The sequence below is a fragment of the Amia ocellicauda genome, chromosome 4, assembly GCF_036373705.1.
Source record: "Amia ocellicauda isolate fAmiCal2 chromosome 4, fAmiCal2.hap1, whole genome shotgun sequence".
NCBI lineage: Eukaryota > Metazoa > Chordata > Actinopteri > Amiiformes > Amiidae > Amia > Amia ocellicauda.
Window position 1 is genome coordinate 33,746,391 of NC_089853.1, and position 24,342 is coordinate 33,770,732.

Consider the following 24,342-nt stretch of genomic DNA (forward strand, 5'->3'; position numbering starts at 1 on the left):
TATTTTCTGGTTTTCCACCTGGCTTATAAAAGAGGAGTGTTGTTATTTTAAATTAAACAGCATCACAATTATCAGGTGCCTAAGACATATTTGCCACTCTTAATTAATGTGCTCATGAACCAGTCAATAATAATAACAACAAAAAAGTGTATAATCATCCTATAACCTGGTCACTTTAGGGAATATTTATTGCCCCAGAAGACTGTTAGATTTGTTCAAAATACAAAGGTATTTTTCTTGTCTTGGTAAAGAAATAGTACAAAAGAAGGAAAAACATAGAAGTAAAGTTAAAGAATATGAATGTCTTCTGACTTTCTCATGCAACAATGGCAAGGGCTCTAGGATTCCTTAAGGATCACCTTGAGTAGGCCCTGAAAGACAGCAATAAATTGAATTGGGATTCTTATAGCTATGACCTGGCTGACAGGAGGGGACCACAGCATTTTTCTGGATGGATGAGTACATTGGCACTGCAGAGCTGTGAAGAGAGAAAGTCAGGCTCTTATCTTTAACCTCTCTCTGATAAGGGCTGAAGCGAGGAGTTGGATCTGGGCCTGAAGAAGTCAAGCAGCATGTTGAATGGGCCCTGGGACAACTGGGGAAGATTTCCCAAATAGCTTCTCCAAGGCCTGGTTTTTCCTGCATTTCTACATTGTAACTGGATACTGGATCGGAGCCGTACCGGTTTACCATCATGTTGCGAGAAAAAGGGAAGATGCGGGAAATGTGTGGTCCTAAAGTACCTTTCTCCATGTAATATACCCCATACACTGATGTCACACTACTTATGTTGTAAAGCTAAGCATATACATTACTATACATCTGAATGTGTATTAACACAAATTACACTTTTTTTTTCTTGATATCAGTTAAGATACAGAAACAGCATTGTTTTCCAAGACATTCAGAAATATGATTAAACTCATCTGATCTCAATAATCCATTATATAAATAAAGTTTATCTGTTATGGGACTGAAAAGCCATTCTGCTGATCAGACTATACTAGAACACCGCTACTATGGAAACTGTACAATCTGGGGCATAACAGTACATTTCTCAGTGACAGAGCATAACATGAGAACATAAGAACATAAAATAATATAAATGAGAGGAGACAAATTATCAAAATAGCAACAATAAGCCTTACCGCTTTAAAATAATTTAGTCACAATTCACTCTATAATTGGAAGACACCCTATGTACAATTTCTCCCTGTCATTCCTATGTACTTTAAAAAAAAAATGCCATGGGCTCTTTCAGGTTTGACCCTGTCGTAATTTAAACCCATGCACCAGTATTTCTCATAAATTTAAAAGAAAAAAAAAAAATTAACAAAAATGGCCTTGCTGACCTGGTTCTTTCATGTGTCTAATTATGATGTCTCTAGCCTCTGGGGTTAAACCTAATGTCAGCTGTGCTTCTTGCAATGTTAAGTAAGATATTTAACATTTAAGTTTTTTTATTTTTTACATATTTTTCCAGGCAAAAAGAAATTAGTTTAATCTTTAGATCATTAAGAGAAAGAAAGAAAGAAAATGAAACATCACCTTATGTTATTTCTATATGCATATCAAGGTGATGATAAGGCATGTACTTTTTCTGCTACTAATTTGCGCTTAATTTAAACTGAAGTATTCTGTTATATTTATTCACAGCATATTTAGTATATTTAGCACCAAAGAGCCCTAAGACCAAAACAGGACTCATCTCATCTCAACTCATCACAAAATAGATTGTGCAGATGTTTCCTCAATTTTTCTCCTCCCTGCAGCCTCCTGTACGGCATGACCTGCTGAAATGACCACGTTCACAACGCACATCAAGCCTGACTCAACAAAGAGTCTCTAAGACTTGTAAGTATGTAACAGTATAATGAGCTGTACATTTCCATTCCTCTCTCATTTCTGTCTCACTGTGTAAGGAACAGAATACATTTACATTTTTGACCTATCTAAGCCAGTATTTACAGGCCTAGCAGTGACCTCAGTCCTTTAATTGGCCTGTTTCCTTCCTGTAAACTGCCTGGGCTGATTTAAATAGTTTTTTTCTATTGTGCTGAAGCCTATCGAAAATTAAAACAGCGTGAGCTGGAGCAGTAGCCATGGTTGTCTGACATGCAAGGGTCAGAAAAACAAACCGTGCCTGTAAATCAGATGCCGATTCAGAAAGAAACCTGAGACTGAGTTACACAGATGTGCTACAGCAATCAATTATGCATCACAATGTCATTCTTACCATGATAATCCCCATTGTTTCAAATCAAGTATTGCAAAATATCATCAACAGCACTGTAAAACAATAAGCACTTTTGTTCAACTTAATGTCTATAGGATTGATATTTTAGCAAAACACAGCTCTTTATATCTCTCTCTCTCTCTCTCTATCTATATATATATATAATATATATTATAATACATTAATAGATTATATATATATATATATATATATATATATATATATATATATATATTAATGTATTATAATAATTATGTCCTTTGATGGGCATATTGTGACATTAAGTTCCATCCATAATGCAGGAACCAATGACCCTTACTGTCACAAATATAATGGGGAAAAATAAACAAAGTATGGTGCATTGTAAGAAAAAACAACAGTTGTTTTGTCTGGTACTTTCCATTGTCTGTCAATTTCTACAGCTTTACAAATGACAGTTACATTGAAATGTCAAAATCATCTTCTAGAAACAATTAGGAACACTATTCCACTTATCCATTTATAAACCATACTTAAGAAACAATTCCACAAATTAGCATGTCAATAAATCCCAAAAAGCGGCAATGCAATTGCTGACATGCTGATGCTTTACAAATGAAGAAATTAGTCTCCATTAACTTTACCACAGAAGGAATTTAGCAGGCCCAGTTCAGTAGACCATATACTATTTACAAAATGATTGGCTGTCTGAGCCTAAAATAGTATAGGATTAGGAGACATTACAGTGCTAAACCATAGATGTCTCAATACAGCACTACAGTGATATACAAATCATTCCCATAAAAACAAGATTACTGTAAAGTTAATAATAATAACAAATAAAATTGTCAGCTGATCAATTTCTTCACCACTGGGCTCGATCAACTGAACCACTTTCCTGTTTATTGATTACACACAAGGTACTGAGTCTTCAACATTTATTTTCCTCCTCAATGACTCATCTGGTGAAGAAATGATTTGCTTGGAGAGCAGGGGAAATTATATGATTACCAACAGTAGTTGTTGGCTGTTTTTAATCAGTTGCTCAATCCTGTGGATGTGGCTCTCATTGTATGAATGGGGCTAGAGCTGGGGGAGTTTATTAACAGCTATATGGCATTGAGAGGTTGGCTAGAGTTCACTGGTTCTCTTCAATATGCCCCAGTAGCCCCTGCAGATTAGGGACCATACAAGACCATGTGTCACACACAGACCAGCGCAATGCAATCTGGCCTGGCTCACTAGGGTTTTGATGTCAGCCGCTATGGTTAGTAGAAAGAGAAAGGCTGACAGATGGAAGACAGGCTGACCACTTGGTATTCAGCCCTCCTGGGAATGAGAATTGCATTTTGAAAGGAAAAAAATTGTACAAAAAAAAACAAAAAACAGACTAAACACTCAAAACATATATACTGTATACATAAGTTATAAATAATTTAGACTGGAAACAGCCACAGCATTCTTTTCATGGAAGCTTTCTTTTTTCCCAACTGCAACCTGCATTGTAATGAGAGCAGGATTAAAGCACAGCTGCATTGAAGCATGGTAAGAGCTCATCTAATGACATTGTTTTTGAACTCTTACATAGAAATATCTAGACTTTCAAGTTCTTTTCGACCCCCACTTTGGCTGGCATTTCAGAGCTATTCATATACAACTTTTCTCTGTTGCAACAAGTTCCACTAAACTTGTGGTCAAAGCTTTCAAGCTTATTTCATAGGGTCAGGCTATGCATCACTCTTTCCAGTGATCTCCTGGAAATCTTTCTGCAATACACAGCATTCCATCATTTTTTTATCAAAACAGCATTGCTTGGTTGTTTTTACGTGAGAAATGAGACACTGTATAATTCAATTTTTCAAATCTGTGGCAATAATTTTACTTCAGTCAAGAGAAAATGAAGGAAAAAAAAGCATTCCTCACCTGAGGCCTTCCTCATGTAAATAAATAATGTGCCTGTCTTCTGCTCTTAGACAACAATCTAGTTAATTTCAACATCAATAAAGGAATTGCAGTTTTCTTGAATTAATAATAGAATAAAAATATAACAGTGAATACTTTTCTTACTTTGAGCTGTAATTATTATAAATAAAGCTGTGTACCATTGCCACTGTAAACTGTTGACAAACGTCTCAAACTGGTTAGCTAATAAATGTTCAGCTGTGATACACTGTAAATAAATAAAATAAATGCACAGGTCCTATACTGAAATTAAAGATACAGCTTTAGTACTCCCATCTGGGTATCTTGCTAACTGCAATTGGTGAAGGCCAATAGATTAATAATAAAAAAAGTCACCAACTCAATAAGGATTAAACTATAATATCCCCAGGGTAAGCTGTTTCCCAATATATCGAGCTTTCAATTCAGAAAGTTGTGCCATTTGTCCTCAGGGTCATCTGGAAATGACTCTGCCAGGTCCGTCCACCCTTGGAATCTCAGTGACAGCAAAACCCAGCCAATGATTCAGTTTGAGAGCTCCCCACTATTGTGGCAGTACGTATTTATCTGCTCATCTCACATTTCTTGCTGAGCTGCAGTTACTGCCTCTTGTCTTGCTTTCTATCTTGTGGTTATTCTTGATTCTGTTCAAATTTAAAACCTTTCCAAACCTAGGTCTAGATAAATATCTAAAATAATTTCTGTACCATTTCGTTTAAAAAAACAGACGAACATGGTCTATTTTGGTTTTACTCCTACTAAGACAAACAAGTGTGTTGACACCCAGTCATCTGTCTTTCTGTTACCTCCTTTGGTCTGACCCCAGTGTTTGCCATTACTGGTCATGCATTTATTTAGGATGATAACAACATGTTTGGTATATGATCTATCATGTTTCCAAGATTCATGCTATGAAAAAAATATTTCAACTGCCTTCGTGGTGATGATATGTAAGGTCTTCTTGACGTGCTTAGAGTACACCACTCGCAGGCCCACAATCCATGGTTTCAATCACTGTAAGGTGTTGACAGTGGTATTCCTTAGAATGTATGAGGTAACACAGAATGAGATTTCTCACCTTTTATCACAAGCATTCGATCAAGTTGAGAGGATTTCTGTCCTTCATTCAAGGTGGGTTAATCTTTTGTCTGTATCTTCTGCACCCACACACAAAGACAAAACCCATGCAAGTTGACCTTTGGTACTGTCAGAAAACTACAAACTCATACATGTTTTGGGGAACAAAATATTAAAACAAATTATCAGAATGCTGCTATTTATAATAGGACACACTGAATTATATAATATAAATCAATAGGTTTATTATTGTGGTGCCCCAAGCATGTACAACAAAATAATTATTTTGATAACATCTTTCTCTGTGTCAGACAAAAGATAAACAAGCAATAAAGGCAATGCTTCTCTGAAAAACAAGTTTCTTACATTACACAAAACAAAACAATACAAAGGAAATAATCTACAGAGTTCTATGTCACAATTGCATCATGGGTTTAATCCAGAACTCTTTCAGAAATACATTACTGCTATTTAGCTTAAGCCAGTGAGATGGGATCATGTGTGGTGATGTAAATAAGTTAGCTTGATAGAAATGCCAAAAAAGAAAGATCAAGATTGTATTGATAAGAAATATGAGAAAACAGAAAAAAAAAGGTTTTGCCATCTAATAATTTTCATTCAATTGTAAAAACACAAGGCCTCAGCACTTGCTTAAACCCTGCTGTGTATTATCAGAGAAGCTATTCTTCTGTGACACATATCCTTTAAGAGAGCTATCACCTGTGCCAGTGATTAAGCAAGCCAGGTTTTGGGCTTGGTCACTCTGTCCCTCACAGTGCATTGTAAGCCAAATGGAATGATGAATAACAGATGTTACCTGACAGACCACACCATTCATCACGCGCCTCTCTCAATCCCACAAACGGGGGCCTCACAATATGTCAATGTCGCATGCTGAACCACCCCAATGAATCAAATTGTTTTAATACAGCTTACCCCGGTGTTTCTTTCCAGTTTTTTGTATTACTGCATTATTATTATTATTATTTATTTAAAACAAACACGAAAAAATGCTTTATCACGTACAACTTGAAACTCATTTTATTCCCCTCTCTCTCCTGTGCTTTTTTGTTAACAACAAGAACATGCCAATAGATTATGATTACAAGAGAGATGGCTATTGTTAAAAATCAAAAGTGCAACAGAGTTAGGGCAGCATTAGATCAAATTTTCAGCTCACTGGGAAATCTCAAATTATATACATAAGTGTGTTCAGTGGGTAACAGGAAAAAGCCTCTGTCTAACAAAGAGTATTTGTTTACATTTGCAATCGGCAGGTGAATTAAAGTTGTGTTTTGTATCAGAGTAAAATCATTATAAAAGGGATCTAAAAGATCTGTAGGATGCAACATTATTAAAGCAATTGTCACTGTACTAATGACAGTTAAAAGCAAGTCAGTTTGTTTTCAGTACTTTGAACCACTGGGACAAAAACGTACAAAAAAAATTGTATCAAAGTATTTTTGTTGCATGAAGAGTTACAGATTGGTATAACAGTAAAGGGATAACTGCGCTTATGGAACTGCACAGAAGGATCCACAGGGAGCTTGTGAAAATGAAGTCATGGCAGGAAACTCTTCTTTCAGAATGCCTTACTTTCACTCTCTATTCTTCAAATAAGCCTTCTATTGTACTTGTCAACTTAGACACACACACAGACTCAGAGATGGCCTTTCTAAAGGAGAGGTTCCTGGTAAAACTATTCTAAACTAAAAGGGGATTTCTCGAGGAAAACACAAGACTTCTCATTTGAGCTGGAGAACAGTGAAGCACAATACGGTAAATGACCTTATTTGGAGCACAGGTTAATTCCTATAGAACAAACTGTTTGGAATCTGGTCTCTAACGAGGACTCACAAGAAGGCTGCCTGCTGTTGGTCGAGTGCAGTCAGGGCTGGGTTTGCTTAACTCAGCCAGCTTTTCTTCAGCTTGCAAGACAACAGCAATCCTTGTGGCTTATTGGGTGTTTATGAGCCAGCAGTGTTGTCCGTGACAGATATATTAGTCCTTCCTAGGATGCTATAGTGCTGCTGCTTGTTAATGTGTTATTAATGATTTATAATTATTTAATATATGATTGATATATACTTTATAAAGCATTAATAATGTTATAACACAATACAATACAATACACAATGCATAGAATAGTCACAGAATTGAACAGGTAGCTAAAAAGTGTCCCTCTTTCAAATAATTTATGAACAGGTAATCTTCCAAGTCAGAAGCACTGCCCAAGAGGGAGGGGTTTCTGCGCACTTCCATAGGAACCCAATCGAAAACGTCACTCTATCAAAGCTACCATTGTCCCCTCAGAACAGATCCCTTCCACTTCCTGTTCCATAAAATGTGATGTCTGGACAGGTTTGTCCTCTTTTGCCATTTCGCTGGACCTGAGAACGTGAGCTTTCTGTGTCTGTGTGTTGCATTAGACCTTAAAAACGAAGTATTTGGCTGGCTGGCTTCACTAATAGTGTTGTTCACCACCGGTTCGCTACATCTCTGTCTCTATTGGGTGTCTTATTAATTATATTTATAGCTAATTTCAATCCTGTCCATCCGCGTACCAGAGCTCCCCCCAGACTGACGTGCCATGGTGCACGCCGTTATGGCCGTGCGCACCCCAGCGCAAGCACATGAGCGACAGGGAAGAGTGATGGAGCAACACCCACGGGCCCACAGGCTTCTGAGTTGTTGCTAGCAAACAAATTGAGGAGCAGTCTGCAATGGACGTGGTGTCCGAGGCAGGTGGACGAAGAGTTCACCCACTGCCCACTATGATTCTCCATCCAAGACCCCTCATGATCCCTAGGGATCGAAGCGCTAGCCCAAGCGTGGCTGCATGCTTTTGGCACAGGTAAGTCCCTGTCCACACTCAAAGTGTATCTGGTGGCCATCTCTGCATGTCATGTTCGGATTGATGGCGAGCCCCCTGCGTCTCATTTCCTGGCTGCGCAGTTTCTGAAGGGAGCTTGGTGGCTACGGCCTCCCCGCACCCCATTCACTGCCTGCATGGTGCCTTGATGTGGTGCTGGATGCACTTTCCCAAGCCCCATTCGAACCACTGAACTCAGCTGAGCTTAAGCTAGTGTCACTTAAGACTAAGTTTTTGCAGGCAATCAAATAAGACACACACAAATAAGACACACACACCTATTACTGAAACCATTACTCCTGACATCTGATACACAACTATTAATCTCCAATCAATAGTCCAAGTTTAATGAGATTGGAGAACTCAGTTTTAAAACAGGTTCTGTTTCCCAGGTAGCAGGTCTGCTGTACAGAACAGACAAATACTTTTGTTTCCATACATTTTTTATTAAATCCAGAATATTCTAAAGTAATAAATAAATAAATAAAGTAAAAAAAAAGCTTTACAAAGTTGAATTAAAGTAATTCATAAGGTCTCCAGTCAATTAGAAATGTAATTAAAAACAAACAAACAAAAAATCATCCAATGTAATTCAATGTTCAAAATAAACCATAGTGAAAGATCCAAACTGTCCAAGAACACATACACTCACATAAATAAATAAATAAATAAATAAATAAATAAATAAATAAATAACTGGTCCACCTATAAATAAAATGGAGGGAAGAAAAAAGTTCAAAGTTTCCAAAGAGTACAGAGGCACAGCCACATAGAGCAACAAGCACAATAGAAAAAATTAAAAAACAAATGGAGTAGTATGTCTCTTAAAGCATCTCCAAGGCTTTCTCTGAACTGACAGTGCTCAACTAGCCTCCCCAGCACTGCTATATATTGAGATATTGTTTTGTTGTTTTGTTGGTTAAGCTTATGGAAACAAAAACGTTGGGCATTCATTAGCAGTGGTGCCGTAATGCAAAGCAAAGATTCGACATCAAACGTGTTCATTTTTCTTACTCACATATGCGGTCTCTTTTGCGGGGTAATTTCTATTGATGTTTTTGCTCATGGCTAGTTCTCTGATCTTTTTACATTTCTTTCTTTCTCTTCATTTTTTCTATTTTCTTTATGACACGGCATCCAACACTCGTTGCCAGTTTATTTTATATGCTACCTTATTCATGTACAGTGCCTTGCGAAAGTATTCACCCCCCTTGGCATTTTTCCTATTTTGTTGCCAACCTGGAATTAAAATAGATTTTGTGGGGGTTTGTATCATTTGATCATTTGAAATTCAAAGTTTAGGATTTTTTTTAATAACCCAACCCTGATCTGTACTTCTCCACAACTTTGTCCCTGACCTGTTTGGAGAGCTCCTGGGTCTTCATGGTGCTGCTTGCTTGGTGGGGCCCGTGCTGAGTGGTGTTGCAGACTCTGGGGCCTTTCAGAACAGGTGTATATATACTGAGATCATGTAACACTTAGATTGCACACAGGTGGACTTTATTTAACTAATTATGTGACTGAAGGTAATTGGTTGCACCAGATCTTATTTGGGGGCTTCATAGCAAAGGGGGTGAATACATATGTATGCAGCACTTTTCCGTTTATTTTTTTTTAGAATGTTTTAAAACAAGTAATTTTTTCACCAATTTGGACTATTTTGTGTATGTCCATTACATGAAATCCAAATAAAAATCAATTTAAATTACAGGTTGTAATGCTACAAAATAGGAAAAATGCCAAGGGGGCTAAATGCCACTGATTGATGAAACAATGTTTTACTCCAGACAACGGATTATTTTATTGCTTTGCAGAAATATATGAAAAGCCTCTATGTATTGTGGTGCAATGCTGGGTTGATCATAACATGGCTGTCAGGAATGGCACTACATCCACCACAAGCCTTGGGGGATGAATCAGCTTAGAGAAGCACTTGACCCACAGGACTCCCCTGATTGGCCTGACTCCTGCATGAAGGAAGACGGCCTTGTTGCCTTGTTTATTAGGGGGGGATGTGTAGGAGGAGAGGAGGAGAGAAGCCTGGCAGAAAAGAAGAAATTGGTAACTGATCTTTTGTTTTAAGCTTGGACTTGATTACAGATTACGATTTGGCTTTGTGTGTTCTGTGTGTGTCTGTTAATGTTTTGTTATAGAGAAGGCTCTAGGGGAGCTAGGGGTTTTTCTGGATTTTGATTGTTTTGTTTATCCACTGAGCATTGTACATAATATATTCACATTCACTTGCACCATGTCCCTGCCTTCTGTGCATCTGTTTCCCTAGACCCTGCCTATACCAAGAGTGCCCTACTGTAGCCATACCCTCACAGTACCACAGTATAAATCTGTGTATCCTAGCAATATGAGAAAAAGCTATGTTTGTGTGCACTTTAACAAGGAATTTGAAAGCAAAACAGTACTTTCACTACTCTTTGACATCAATTCCCTCCATAGAAAGAGCAAAATAACTGTGAAGAACAAACTCAGATAAATTAATAAAATAACACCCTATTTCTGTGAAATCTTAAAAAATTATTCAGCTACAAAGAAATACACTACAGAGAATCTTACAACGGAATGAAATCCTGCAGGAAAGCAATGAGTTTTCTCAGTATGGAAACAAATAATTTATCCTGACTGTTCTGCCAGGGGCCAACTGGAGAGAGTCCAACTAAAAGTGCAAATTAGAGAGATGAACTGGGCAACAAATACCTTGAGAACAAATGCTCCTTCTAGCTCAGCAGTAAGGAGTGGATAGGGTCAGGCTTTTTAGATTTCTTCTGTGCTAGGCCAAGGGTTTTCTTGGTTGAGTGATGGAGAGCCACTGTGCCCAGTGAGGAAATAATAGCTAGACCTTTTCTTTTTCTTCTTTTCCTGAAGCCTGTTTTTACCACTGACACAGAAATAAGGTTCAGTGAAACCTTATCTGCAGGCAAACTTGTCACAGCTGGATCATTTTCTTCCCCTGAAGCAGGACACAGGAAAAAAGGTTTGCTCTGGAAAGCCCCTGCAAGCTGTACAGTACTAGAATGAATGGGGGAACAAATACTGTAGGATAATCAATTTATTATGGCCAAATATAAATCCTAATGTGGTGGTCATCATCTTTATAGAGCTTAATCATAACATTCACCATGAAAATATTGTAACTTTGACAACAGCAAAAATATATATATGGATCTCATACCAGTCTCACAGAATGGAATACATATGCTTTTTTCAATCTACAACCAACACAAGTGAATATGGATCGTACTGTCTTTTATAAAGATTTAAGGCTAAATACTCAAATGAAATGACCCCTTTCTTTGTATGCATTACTTATTACTAATTACTAAACTTATTACATAGAACTGCATTAATCACCCCTTCCTCCCACCACTGCTCTTTCCAGCAGTGCAATGCACAAAACAGCTAGCATGTAAGTCTGATGCAATAGGAAAAGTAGATCTTCTAGAGCAAACACTCATGACCTAACTTTTCTCATTGCTATATTATACTGTTCATGTAGAGAATGAAAGCCATTCTACGAAATTATAACAATCTCTTCCATGTTTACTGGTTTTCAATAAAGGCTACTGTAAGCTCTAACATGGGCCTGATTAAGTGATTTCTTTCCCCCAGTTACTATGGACAATTTTGTAAATCTTTTTTCAGTTCTTCCCAGGTGGTTAAGTGAAAGACTTCACCCATAGATATGTAATAGCAGAATTTATTTTCAGACAGTGAAGCTGTTTTGCCTATATAATTACAATCATGAAAACCCTGGCAGCATCCCCAAACAGTCATGGAGACAGTCTGTCAGAAGATGATGTTTTCCTACACCTTACAAATCAACCAAGCTGTGGTTCATAATCCCAGCAGCCTGTCATTGCAGCAGCCTCAGAAAACACCAGTGAAGAGCAATCATTCGCAGTAGGCCACATCCTTTAAATTAAACTGTAGACTGAAAATAGTCTGTTATATATCTACCTTGCAACCCTGAAACTTTAATTGTTTTGGGGGTTTCTTGAACAAGGATTTCAATATTGAAGCTTTTGAACTATTATTAAAATTAATGTATTGTAATGGAGGATTAGAGAATATTAAATAGAGTTTGATTAGAGTTTCTAGGAAAATGTCCATAAGGCCATCAAAACAACATTAAGAAAACAGAGGTTTTACAATGGTTTCACAATTATCTTCTGTTAGAGACTCTTATTTTCTCCTCTCTAGTGGTGGTTAACTAAAATGCCAACACTTTAATTAAAACTGATGTATACCCTCATGATACATATCATGTACAGTCACAATTAATGTAATGTATTCTTTTTCATGCTTTTGATCTGACATTACATTGCTTATTACTGTATATACTGTATATACACTTCACTAAATTCTGCTGTCAAGAAGGCTTCTTCACAGATTTTTCAGGCTCAGTTTCTTTGGCTCTGAACACAGTCCCCAGCAGACGGCCTGACGTGGGTTAAGGGCCTTAAGGACAGTTTCAGTCCCGACACACAGATGCTACTCTGATCAGCAGCAGGTGCCGGCTTGCCATTAATGCTCACTGTGTGTGAGTAGACAGCTGGAAAGGTTTGGAAACAGGAAATCCCAAAATCTCAGCTCCCACAGAACGAAGCAGTGTCTGTGTGATGGGGGTTTAGACCGTTGTTTTACCTCATCAAGCATTGATGCTGCAGATCTGACCACAGTTTGTAGATATACCATTAATATTTAGCCAGTCTTTGGCATAGTTATCAAGCAAAGCCATGAATTTAAAGTAATCTTTTTACTGTCATTAGCTTCCTCAGACACAGAATCCCAACTGAAATGAATTCTCATCCCACAAATATTAAACAGCTAGAGTACATTAACATAAAAAAAGAGAATTAATGACTAAGGAGGTTAACCCATTCCCTATTTTGGTTCAATTTAATCAGTTTAATAATCTGCAACACAGCTTACTTACACATGGAGGAATTGAACACTTCATTACAACAGTCAGAATGTTTCACCTATTTAAGGTCTCTTAAAAAGTATTGTATGTGCAGCAGCATCTCCCTAGTATAAATAAAAAAGTGAATAATATTTTTACTGAAATATCATGACATTTTATCAATTCAGTGTTGCAAGAAACAAAATGACAGTACCTATTATACTTTATGAATGGGATTTGCAATATGCAAAATAAAACACTTTGGATGTTCTCCATGAATGACAGAAATATAGCTATTACCTCTCTCTTTTGCTATTCCATCTCAACTGTCTTCCCACCAATCACATGTACTTTCATTACACCTTTAAGAAAACAAGTATGTAATGATTTAGAAAATAAGTAATCAAAATCAAGAATCCAAATTTGTTATTAAAAAAAAAAAGCTAAAATCCTGTATTGAGGTGGGCAATTTAAAATTCATATCTTCATTTAATGTCTATGAATTTTCTGAAATTGCTATAAACAAATGTGACCTTTTCAAAAATCATCTCTTAATTTGAATTTATAAGGTTAGGAACACTTAAGGTACATTTACATATAAATGAACCAGGGTGTTTACACCAATTTGTAGGCCACCTGTGTTCTTAAATGTGGGCTGGAAGCTTTTTATGCCTCTGTTGTATGTGTAAATTGCTCTTTGAATTTAAATATATTAACATAAAGCTTACAAAGTGCTTAAAAAATAACCATATGTGTTTTTTATCACAAAGATAATATGGGTATTTTCATTTTACAACAGACAGAAGATGCACAATATATTCTGTAGGAGACAAGTAGTCCTGAGTTTTCTTAAAGTGTATACAACTAATCAAACAAACAAACAATCACAAAATACTATCCCATGAGTTTATGTATTACCTACTTATTGAAACCTGCAAAGTCTACAAAAACAGCTGAACTACCTCAGCAGTTGACAACTGTAATTTGCAAGAAAATGAGTAAACCGTAAAAAGAAACAGCACTATCAACAAATTGAAAGTAGGAACTGGTACTTTTTGATGAGAGGAGATAGATATCTAGTGTGCTAGTGATTCTCACAACAGTGGAAATGACAGTCAGCTGAGGAGTGAACTGATGCTGCTCCCAGAGACAAAATACACTATCTGTCAATACTGTCTGTTATTGATAGGATGCTTAGAGTAGAGAAAAATTGGTCTGCAGTGACTTGATTCTATTGACAAGTGCATGTTCCTCCAGTCCAAACAAACACTACAGTACAGTAAGCGAATCTGATCAGTTAGTTTTACTCAAGCTCCCTGGATACTTGGCTCACAATAATGAAAAGAAATTGCAATGTACAATTCATATGATCCCCCAGTTGCTGCAAGGAAATCAGATCTGTGATGGGTAGAGGCAGGTAAAGTGGGTTATTGATCATCTTTAACCAAGATTAGACTGTCGATAGCACAGCATTGCTTTTTCTGGTACGAAAACCAAAGGGGGACTTTATTGCCGTTAGGCAGATGGAAAAAGCAATCCAGGAAGGGAAAATCAAGTAAGATTCAATATGGTTATGGAACAACATTGTGCATGTTGTGTTTTTTAATAAACCATCAATACATTAAATACATTACCTCCTCAGGTAAAATGTGCCTTTAACTGACAGATATTTATGAAACCAAAAATAAGATTCTCTTTCTGACACTAGCTGGAAGTAGTGTAGTTATATTGTATTCAGAATTATGAAAGCTTACATTACACACTGCACAGTGCATCTCAATTACATTTTCATGACTTCATGAAAGAAGGAAATTCTTGCTAAAACAAAATCCAGTTAACTACCTCTGAACCATAACTATAAAGTATTACTCTGCTTACCCACTTTATAAATCAATTAATCTATCAAACAGTCAATGAATACATACATGAATACATACATTTTGACACAATCATCTTGAAGTTATTCCAGCATATTTTATATCACAATTAGATAACCATCTCACAAAGAATGGAATAATTCTGAATGTTTTCTGATATAATCAGATTTAAACCTCAGAGTACATGTAGTCAAGGTGGTGAGCAGAAAGATGTTATTGTAGCTTGGTGTTGATATTTTTGTATTCTCAAGAATGGTTAATCTGTGTATTCAAATTTATTTTAACAAAGCTTCTCCTGTTTCCATTTGAAATTCCACTAAACTAAACAGAACTCTCAAATGGTTAATTTACATACCATTCCAACCTAATATGATTCTCATAGTTAAATCTTGAGTTATTATTTCTAATTGTTGTAAAATATGTTCACCTGGTCAAGTGTTCAGTTATTCCCCTGGTTTATATAATGGATTCTGAATGGTTCTTTTATTTATCCTGGGTTTTATTTAAAATAAATCTGAGGTATATTTTGCAAGATCCATTCCATTACTTTACCATTTTCTCTGTGTTCTCAATCAATTCAACATACCTGCAAGTCACAAAGTTCAAACTTGTACTGCATTTTTATTTGTATGTAGTAAAAAGTGGCAAAAGTGGCCTCTGACATTAAATAAAAATCCAATTGTTTACAGGTTTGTACTTCACAATTCGGAAGTAGGTCAACATTTTGATTTGGTCTATCCCTTTGTTTAAAATGTGGTCCCTTCTTATTCTTATAGACCATTTTGTGCCTGTTAGCAAGCAGAAAAGCTAATGTGATCCGTGAATGTATAGGAAAAGATACCCACCATATGTGGTCATTTATTTAAGTGAATAAACAATTTCAACTTGTTTTTGTGAAAAGAGATTCTGCTTTAGAAAAAGAGGAAAAATATAATATAATCTTGAGCAATTATTGAATTTAACTAATTCAAAATCAATATTCCAGTAGAGAACAAATTCTTCTAAAATTATGAATGTTTGTACTTTCTGACAGGCTAAAGTAATTCTATTTTCTCCAATTATAATCTCCAAATTAAAATAATCTATAATGCTAGCAAAATATTTAAGTTTACTTTTTAGTATACAACATTTTTTTTAGACATATTTATTAATCTAAAGCAGGGGATCTAAAATACCAGATATACCAATCTAATTCCACTTCCTTAAAAAATTCTAGTGACAATAATTAAATATTGTCTTTTTATTCGCATTATAAAAAACAACAGCAAAAAACAACAATAAAAACATCAGCAATCCAACAGCGCATATCTGATTTCTCAATTTCAAAATGTTATATAAACCATGACTTGCAACCCTAGTAGGGAGAAAAATGTATAGACATGAAACTGACAGCATCAAGATAAGCAAGGCTTAGCCTTAGGGGTTGATTAATTGTTTTGCATGTAAACTCTAAGTTCAGAAGGACAAAACTGTATGAGAACCTCAATATGACCAGCATTTGTGCAGTTTTGAAGAAAACTAATTGGGAAAGAGAATGTGGGACTCACGTGCCATTGATGACCCCGTCTGCATTGAGCATGGGGATAATCTTGAAGATGTATGTTTCTCTCAGGCTTTCAGCCACGGGGTCATTGCTGCACAGGAACTCCATGGTCCCCTTCATCACCCAACTAGCATTGCTCTCCCCTGGGTGAACTCGCGCTGTCAGCACTATACAGGGGCGGTTACCTGTGCACACAATAGACAGAACATCTTAGAAGGAATATAGGAGGTGTCTTTCTGATTGACCAATGCAAATGTAGTGCATGCGGTCAGAGCCCCCACTCGGATTTGAACCGCTGCCACAGGCACACCTCTGAGCACCCCACTCTACACAGCCTCTACAGCAGAGTGACAAACCCGCTGTGCCAAAAAATCAGTCCCCTGATGCGGGGGATTTGTACACACTACTACATTCAGTGGGATTACTTCACCATAACTCACTCATACACTATGAGCCCTGTAACATTTTTTTTTTCCCTGTTAAATATTTTTTGGACAGTCATTCTCAAAACATAATTTATGCAGTCAGCATAATTTTTGTTGTATATGCTGATGTTCCAGGGAGGCCACCAATAGCTTGAGCACTAACAGTGTAGCATATGTCCTTTAGACAACAGATTCAAAGAGATAAACCTCCAGGCACCTGTACAACTCTAGCAATTAGTGTTGCACCCTACAGATCACAAACACAAATCCCTGAGAGGCGACCAACTAACATTTCTACTGATTTTGAAATCATAGACATTATTTTACCAGATTAAATTGTGGCATTATTGACAATGAGCTCTGTAGCACCAGCAAATAAAATCAGGCTTCAGTGGAAGGCTCACACATTGAAGTGAAGTGACAATGTAGTTGGTCCCTAATGCAACCATGAGTCCAATTTTAATACAACATAAACAACTCTTACTGTCATGTAAGTAAAAATAAAATAAGAAATCACAACATAATGATATTATAAAATACTTTATTTCTCTTATATAGCGTCTCTCATTTTATGGCATCCCAAAGGGAGGAGCCTCACAACAGAGAAAGGGGAGAGGTGAAGAAATATTTAGACAATTAAACCAGGGGAAAATACTTTTAGGTAAGACAGATTAAGAAAGTAGCCAGGACACCAGATTTGCATGCCTACGCTTTCAAAAAGTGCCATGAGACCTTTAATGACCACAGGGAGTTAGCACATTGGTATGACATCTCATCTGGGAGTCAGTGACCCCTTTAACTGTAGTGTGGCCTTTTTTAATGTATGGTCTTAAAGGAAGAATGACTCCTACTGGACCAGCAAAACCACTTCCAACAACAACCTGACTATTTAAAGCTCTCACATGCAAGAACTGACAAATCCCACCCCGCTTATCTTTCAAGATCTGATGAGTTCAGGCTCCAGGGTGGTGTGGCTGCTGAAATTAATACTAAATGTTTTTTCCACCAAACATATACACCAATCAGCCATAACATTATGACCACTGACAGGTGAAGTGAATAACACTGATAATCTCGTTATCATGGCACCTGTCAGTGGGTGGTATATATTAGGCAGCAAGTGACCATTTTGTCCTCAAAGTTGATGTGTTAGAAGCAGGAAAAATGGGCAGCGTAAGGATCTGAGCGACTTTGACAAGGGCCAAATTGTGATGGCAAGACAACTGGGTCAGAGGATCTCAAAAACTGCAGCTCTTGTGGGGAGTTCCCAGTCTGCAATGGTCAGTACTTATCAAAAGTAGTCCAAAGTGGACAGGGTCATGGGCGGCCAAGGCTCATTGATGCACGTGGGGAGCGAAGGCTGGCCCGTGTGGTCCGATCCAACAGATGAGCTACTGTAGCTCAAATTGCTGAAAAGGTTAATGCTGGTTCTGATAGAAAGGTGACAGAACACACAGTGCATCGCAGTTTGTTGCGTATGGGGCTGCGTAGCCGCAGACCAGTCAGGGTGCCCATGCTGACCCCTGTCCACTGCCGAATGCGCCTACAATGGGCACGTGAGCATCAGAACTGGACCACGGAGCAATGGAGGAAGGTGGCTTGTTCTGATGAATCACGTTTTCTTTTACATCACGTGGATAGCCGGGTACATGTGTGTTGCTTACCTGGAGAACACATGGCACCAGGATGGGAAGAAGGCAAGCCGGCGTAGGCAGTGTGATGCTTTGGGCAATGTTCTGCTGGGAAACCTTGGGTCCTGCCATTCATGTGGATGTTACTTTGACATGTACCACCTACCTAAGCATTGTTGCAGACCATGAACACCCTTTCATGGACACGGTATTCCCTGATGGCATTGGCCTATTTCAGCAGGATAATGCCCCCTGCCACAAAGCAAAAATGGTTCAGGAATGGTTCAATCCAATCGAGCATTTGTGGGATGTGCTGGACAAACAAGTCTGATCCATGGAGGCCCCACCTCACAACTTACAGGGCTTAAAGGATCTGCTGCTAACGTCTTGGTGCCTGATACCACAGCACACCTTCAGAGGTCTAGTGGAGTCCATGCCTCGACCTACACAATATTAGGCAGGTGGTCATAATGTTATGGCTGATCAGTGTATAATTTGAAGCAATCCGGAAAGGTTTTACAGTCATGCTCTAGAAGAACAAACAACTGCAAATCTTATAAAACCTCTCTAATTTCACTTCATCAGGCTAAATGTAATAAAAAAACAATAAGATAATCATCTCAAATTAACATTCATTATGTTTTGCTTTCCAGATTTAACACTCAAAACCTTTTTTAAAGAAATTATAGGTTGAAGTCTGCCCAATTTGAATTTAAGTTACATTTCCAGTTATTTTAGTTACAGGGGGACAATTCTATGGTGCCGTTTGACTCCTTGCAGAACAAGGTTTATACAATATCACCAGCTAAACATTCATCAACAAGAGAATACATCATGATTCTTTATGCATAAATTTATTGTCTGCATACAATGTCATGGTTTCAATAGTCATGTTCATTTACTTTTAATCACTCAATTTTCTGAATTTTACCTCCTACTTAATGCGTTTGTGGTTTATACATTTTATTCACCTGACCTCTGCTTTTTCAAAGTTCAAGGACAAATCACTTCTGTACAAGTGAAATAACTTTGAGCAAAAAATCTAATAGTTCTATTACTGATTACTCTGAAGGTTTTGAACACTTATTCCTTACTTTTTTACAAAAAACAGAACAATTTGCTGTATATTGACAGCAGTAGTTACAGAACAGATACCCTGCTGTAGACACAAACATACAGAACTCTATATTAATCATCTCTTAAGCTTTAAAATCTAAGGGACTAGAAACTGTTACCTTTCTAATTTTTGTAAAATACAAATACAAAAGTTTTTCAACTGCATCATAAATAAAAAGCAAGCAAACAAAACATCTATTTTCAGTCACAACAAATTACAGGTTGCAATCTGGAGTAAATGCTCTTCATAAATAAGACCCCAGCTGGAGTTAGAATTCTCAGAGGCATTTTGTTTCCTTCAGGTAGATCTGGCTTGTCATACATCTTGAAATATAAAACAGCATGATTCTTTGCACACTGACATTGTTTCCAAAAACCGTAGTAAGAAAATAATGTTTATATAAATGTCACTCAACTTCCCCTTTTATCTTGGTGCTTTACTATTGTCTCCCACTTTAAAAGTACAGTTCACTACTTTAAAGACATAAAAGATGCCTTCTTGTCTACACAGAACCCCCTGAACACTTATTCTTGGCTCCTTAACCTGACTGACAGAGAGAAACCTCAGTCATTTACTGTTTATTATCAGTAGTAGTCAAGTTACAGAACAAATACCCTGTAGACACATATATACACAGATCAATCCTAACCATCTTTCAACCTTTGAGATTTAAGAGACTAGAAATAACAACATAATATGCTCCCTGTTTGCATAGAACATGATGGATTAACAAGATTTTTTATTTATTTAAATTGTTATTTTTATACAGCTGAAGGAAGGATGTTGCACAAAAAGTGTGTATGTGTATAAACACACATCCTACATTTAGTATTTTTTCAATGTAATACAACATTTTAATAATTTGTTAAAGAATAAATAAAAATGTGTTTGAAAAAACACCATTTGAGCTTGTTACTGAGCTTGTCCAGCATTCAGGTATTTGTTTTTCCCATTGCTTCCGTCTTCCACCCACCTCTCGAATGAGATTAAATACATCAACTAAATAAAGGAAAGAGAGAAAGTATCCTTAAAAAGCTGGCAGAAACTCGTTACCAAAGGATCAATGCAGACGTCAGAAGAATTTTATTTTTTTCCTACTTCTTTCCTACTCTTGCTAGCTTGAATGGTTGTGAAGCCCAACTACTGCCAGATTAAATTAAATTCTTAATGTGCTCCTGATATGAAATCCATCTTGCTTGCTTTTCTAAACATCAGCTTTGAAAAGAAAAGCAGAATTTATTCTACCTGCAAAAAGAACTGAGTGCCTGTCCAAAGGCTTGATTCCATTTATCAGACAAGCAATCCAAAATACACAAAACATTGGCAAACAATTATTAAAAATGCATTTATTTTTCCTTTGTGCAATCGGACTATAATAGGATTTTATTTTAAAAGTATGCTTACATTCAATTAGTTGTGTGTGTGTTTGTATGTGTGTAATAACAAGGAGAATTGTGTAATAGCTTAAAAGGACTAATTTAATCAAAAAGTTAGATTCTGGGAGTTTAAGAATTGCATTTCAAAGCATTCTGAAATATCTATTCAAAACTGAAGTTAAGTTAAATAAAATGTTAAAAATTAACACAATTACAAGATGCTTATAAAATTATTTGGCCGATTCAAAGCACTATATACACATTTGAACCTCTCTGGTTACATCATGCACCATATGACTTAGTATCCCAGATTGCATTAATATCTCATTTAAATTGTGTTCTAGAGCATTATACAAATCTGTCCGTCTTAAGCATAAGTAACATTGATACTTCCAAAATACTGCCTGGTTCTAAACACTTCTTCAGACAGGCACCCTTGCATTTTTATAATTCACCTGAAAGTTTGCTCCAGAAATCAAAAGTGACATTGAATATAATAAAAAACAGGTAAACTGAAACTGAGATATGTTTTTGCACACATAGTTAATTGCCTATAGTGGACATAGCTATTCACTTTAATTTAAGCAAAAAAAACCAAAAAAACAAAAAACAAATTCTAATCAGGATAATCGTCAGCACAAAAAGCCTGTAACCCAGATCAGAATTATACACTGCTCTGAACTAATCCACACCATCAGCCCACAGCTACACCTCTCTAAGTCTCATACGCCACATCCTCTATAAGACGGTCCTTCTCTACTTAACATTTGCTGGGTGTTAGGTGTGTGCTACAGGCTCTGACTGTGTGTGAGGAGATGTGGGTGTGTACACAGCAGGTTTTGAAAGCATAAAAGGATAAGGTTTGCAGTCTTTCAAAGATCCTCCACATAATTGGAAAGCAGACCACATTTTAGACTAGTGAGAAGGATAAAAAAAAATGACAGAGCAATCTCCACATTCATGTAGGTGTATGTGATGCAACACTGTCAGGAGCTGTGGAGGTGTTAATGGGTATTTAATTTCAGCAATAATATATATTTTCCTGTTGCTTTTGGGCACTATGCAGTCTCATCTTCTGCAGTTCAAACTCCAGATATGTATGTATGGGTGTATGCAATCTCAGATAATCTTAAAAAAAATACAATAGCAATGACTATATATTCAGAGTAAATCAATATCCTCTAGTGTGCCCATTATTGTCTGCCAGTGAAATTCTTAACTATGTTCCGTTCTCTCCATTTGATTTGTGTGTGTGTGTGATGCTTGCAGATTTTCAGGGCATTTTTATATGTATATACCTATATACATATATGTATATTTGAATAATGTGGAATCACATTACAGTGTGAATGTACAATACACAATATATAATAATATATCTATATACATATATACAAGATATATAAAAGATGGACAAAGAAAGCATTCAAGACTATGGATCCCAAGAGATTAAAAAAACCTAGAAGAGGACCACATAAAAGATGGAAAGATTAAACAACAAACTTTGCAGGCATGACTTGGAAAAGAAGAGCGATAGATCAAAACAAGGGGTACCATCTTGGGGACGCCTTCATCCAGCAGTGGATCGATATAGGCTGCTGCTGCTGATGATGAAGATGCATAGAAACACAGCTATATAAGCCATACTACTTTTATGTAATAGCCACTGGGGAAGACAATGTGGACGTATGTCGAGTGACACTGAGCGCTAGGCTGATGGTGCCGAGCAATGCTGAAGAGCGCCAAGCTTCAGACCTTGGTTGTGCCTCCAAGCAACAAGGCACAGGAAGAAGTACAGTCTGTGTACTCTTCAGATGAGCAGTGGCAAGGGTGAGTGCTCATCTGAGTGACAACACACAAAGGCCTATCGGCAGCTTTGTTATGGGTTTTCAGCATTAAGTGTCCAAATGACTGAGAGAGAGATGTATTTTCAATCAAGAGGAATTTATTACGAGTGGCTGCACAGAAGAGATGTTTGAGAGGCAATCTCAAGAATAGTATTTGAGAAGATACAAACTACAGGCACTTTTATGCAGACCAGACAGGATAGAAAAATAACAGGGCCCACATGTCTGTCCCCTGATGAGTGGAAGCAACTGGTCAGGAAGACTTATATATGGCTTAAACAGGGACATATTAAGGCATACGCAATATTTAATACATGATACAATGTAATAACGCCCACATTTCTGGTGAAGACTGGTTCTTATCAGACACTGTTCTTCTTGTTATAAGGGTTGAAAAATGGCACAGTACTGTAGCACAATAGAACCATGAGACAGGACGTTGTTTACACAGACACACAGGGAAAGAAATTCAGTTCTTTACAGCACTTCCCATTGCAGACAGCAATGTCCTAATAGTCCACCTGAGAGCTTTTCTTCAACTGGAAAGATAGCCATTTGTTTTAGCTTGTGCCAGAGACTTACTAGAGCTGCAGAGCTTCATAGCCATGGCACATCTGAATGTACATGCTTAAGGATTGGGATGGCAATTAATCCACATTACATGTTGTGTGCACTTTGGGAGTTCCCACCAGTTTAAATTATTCTGATGATTAATCTATTATTAGCATAATGCAATGCATCTTCTACATGTGTTCCTTATGCTACATGGGATTAAGTTGCAATGGATGCTTTCCATCTTTCCTTGCAGAGGACTGCTGTAATTAAGTATCTCATATCAGTCCACTACGGTGACTTTCCTAACACACTAAAAGGCAGCAACTGTTGACGTGGAAAAATATGAAGCCCTAAAGTATTTATCCTGGCAGGCAGTTGAACATGAAGACATACAAGTTACATTAAAATAAAAACATAAAATAAACAAGTAATACTTGGCATTCTAAAGTGTATAAAATTTAACCTATGAGAAAATATAACAATGAGTCACAAAGTAGATTGTTTGTTTTCTGCTGCTTTGATTAATTGGTACATAGATTTTCACAGGCTAGGGAGTTCAACATGATTCAGAAGCAATTCATAATGATTAAACACACAAAAAACTATTTTATTATATATTATTTTCTGCATTTTTTTCCATTTTGCATTACCTGGTGATCTCAAAGGACTTTTCTTTGGTTAGGATTAAAACCATGTGAATATGCCTTATAGTAAAACATTAAAAGTTTAAACTTAACATATATATTTTTTTCTTTCATAAAGATTTGGAGTATAAACGCTAAAAAAGAAAAAGAAAATAGAAGCTTATGAGCTCTTTGGAAGAATAACATCTTGTACCGCACTGACAAAATAAATCAAAGTTTTCACACTGAGGAAACGCTTCAATTAATTGGAAAGAATGAGACGTGACTGCAAGGGTTTCAGAGTGCTGTTTCAGACAGATCAGAAAGA

The 24,342-nt window shown here is 36.8% G+C and overlaps 1 protein-coding gene across 2 annotated transcripts in view; it reads right to left on the reverse strand.

Moving 5' to 3' along the window:
- agbl1 (AGBL carboxypeptidase 1) overlaps positions 1 to 24,342 on the reverse strand; it is a 250,858-nt gene that overhangs the window by 115,652 nt on the left and 110,864 nt on the right. For both annotated transcript variants that reach the window (XM_066701926.1, XM_066701925.1), the window contains one exon: positions 16,445 to 16,625. In XM_066701926.1, coding sequence (XP_066558023.1) covers positions 16,445 to 16,625 — 181 coding nt within the window. The remainder of the gene's footprint in view (positions 1 to 16,444; positions 16,626 to 24,342) is intronic.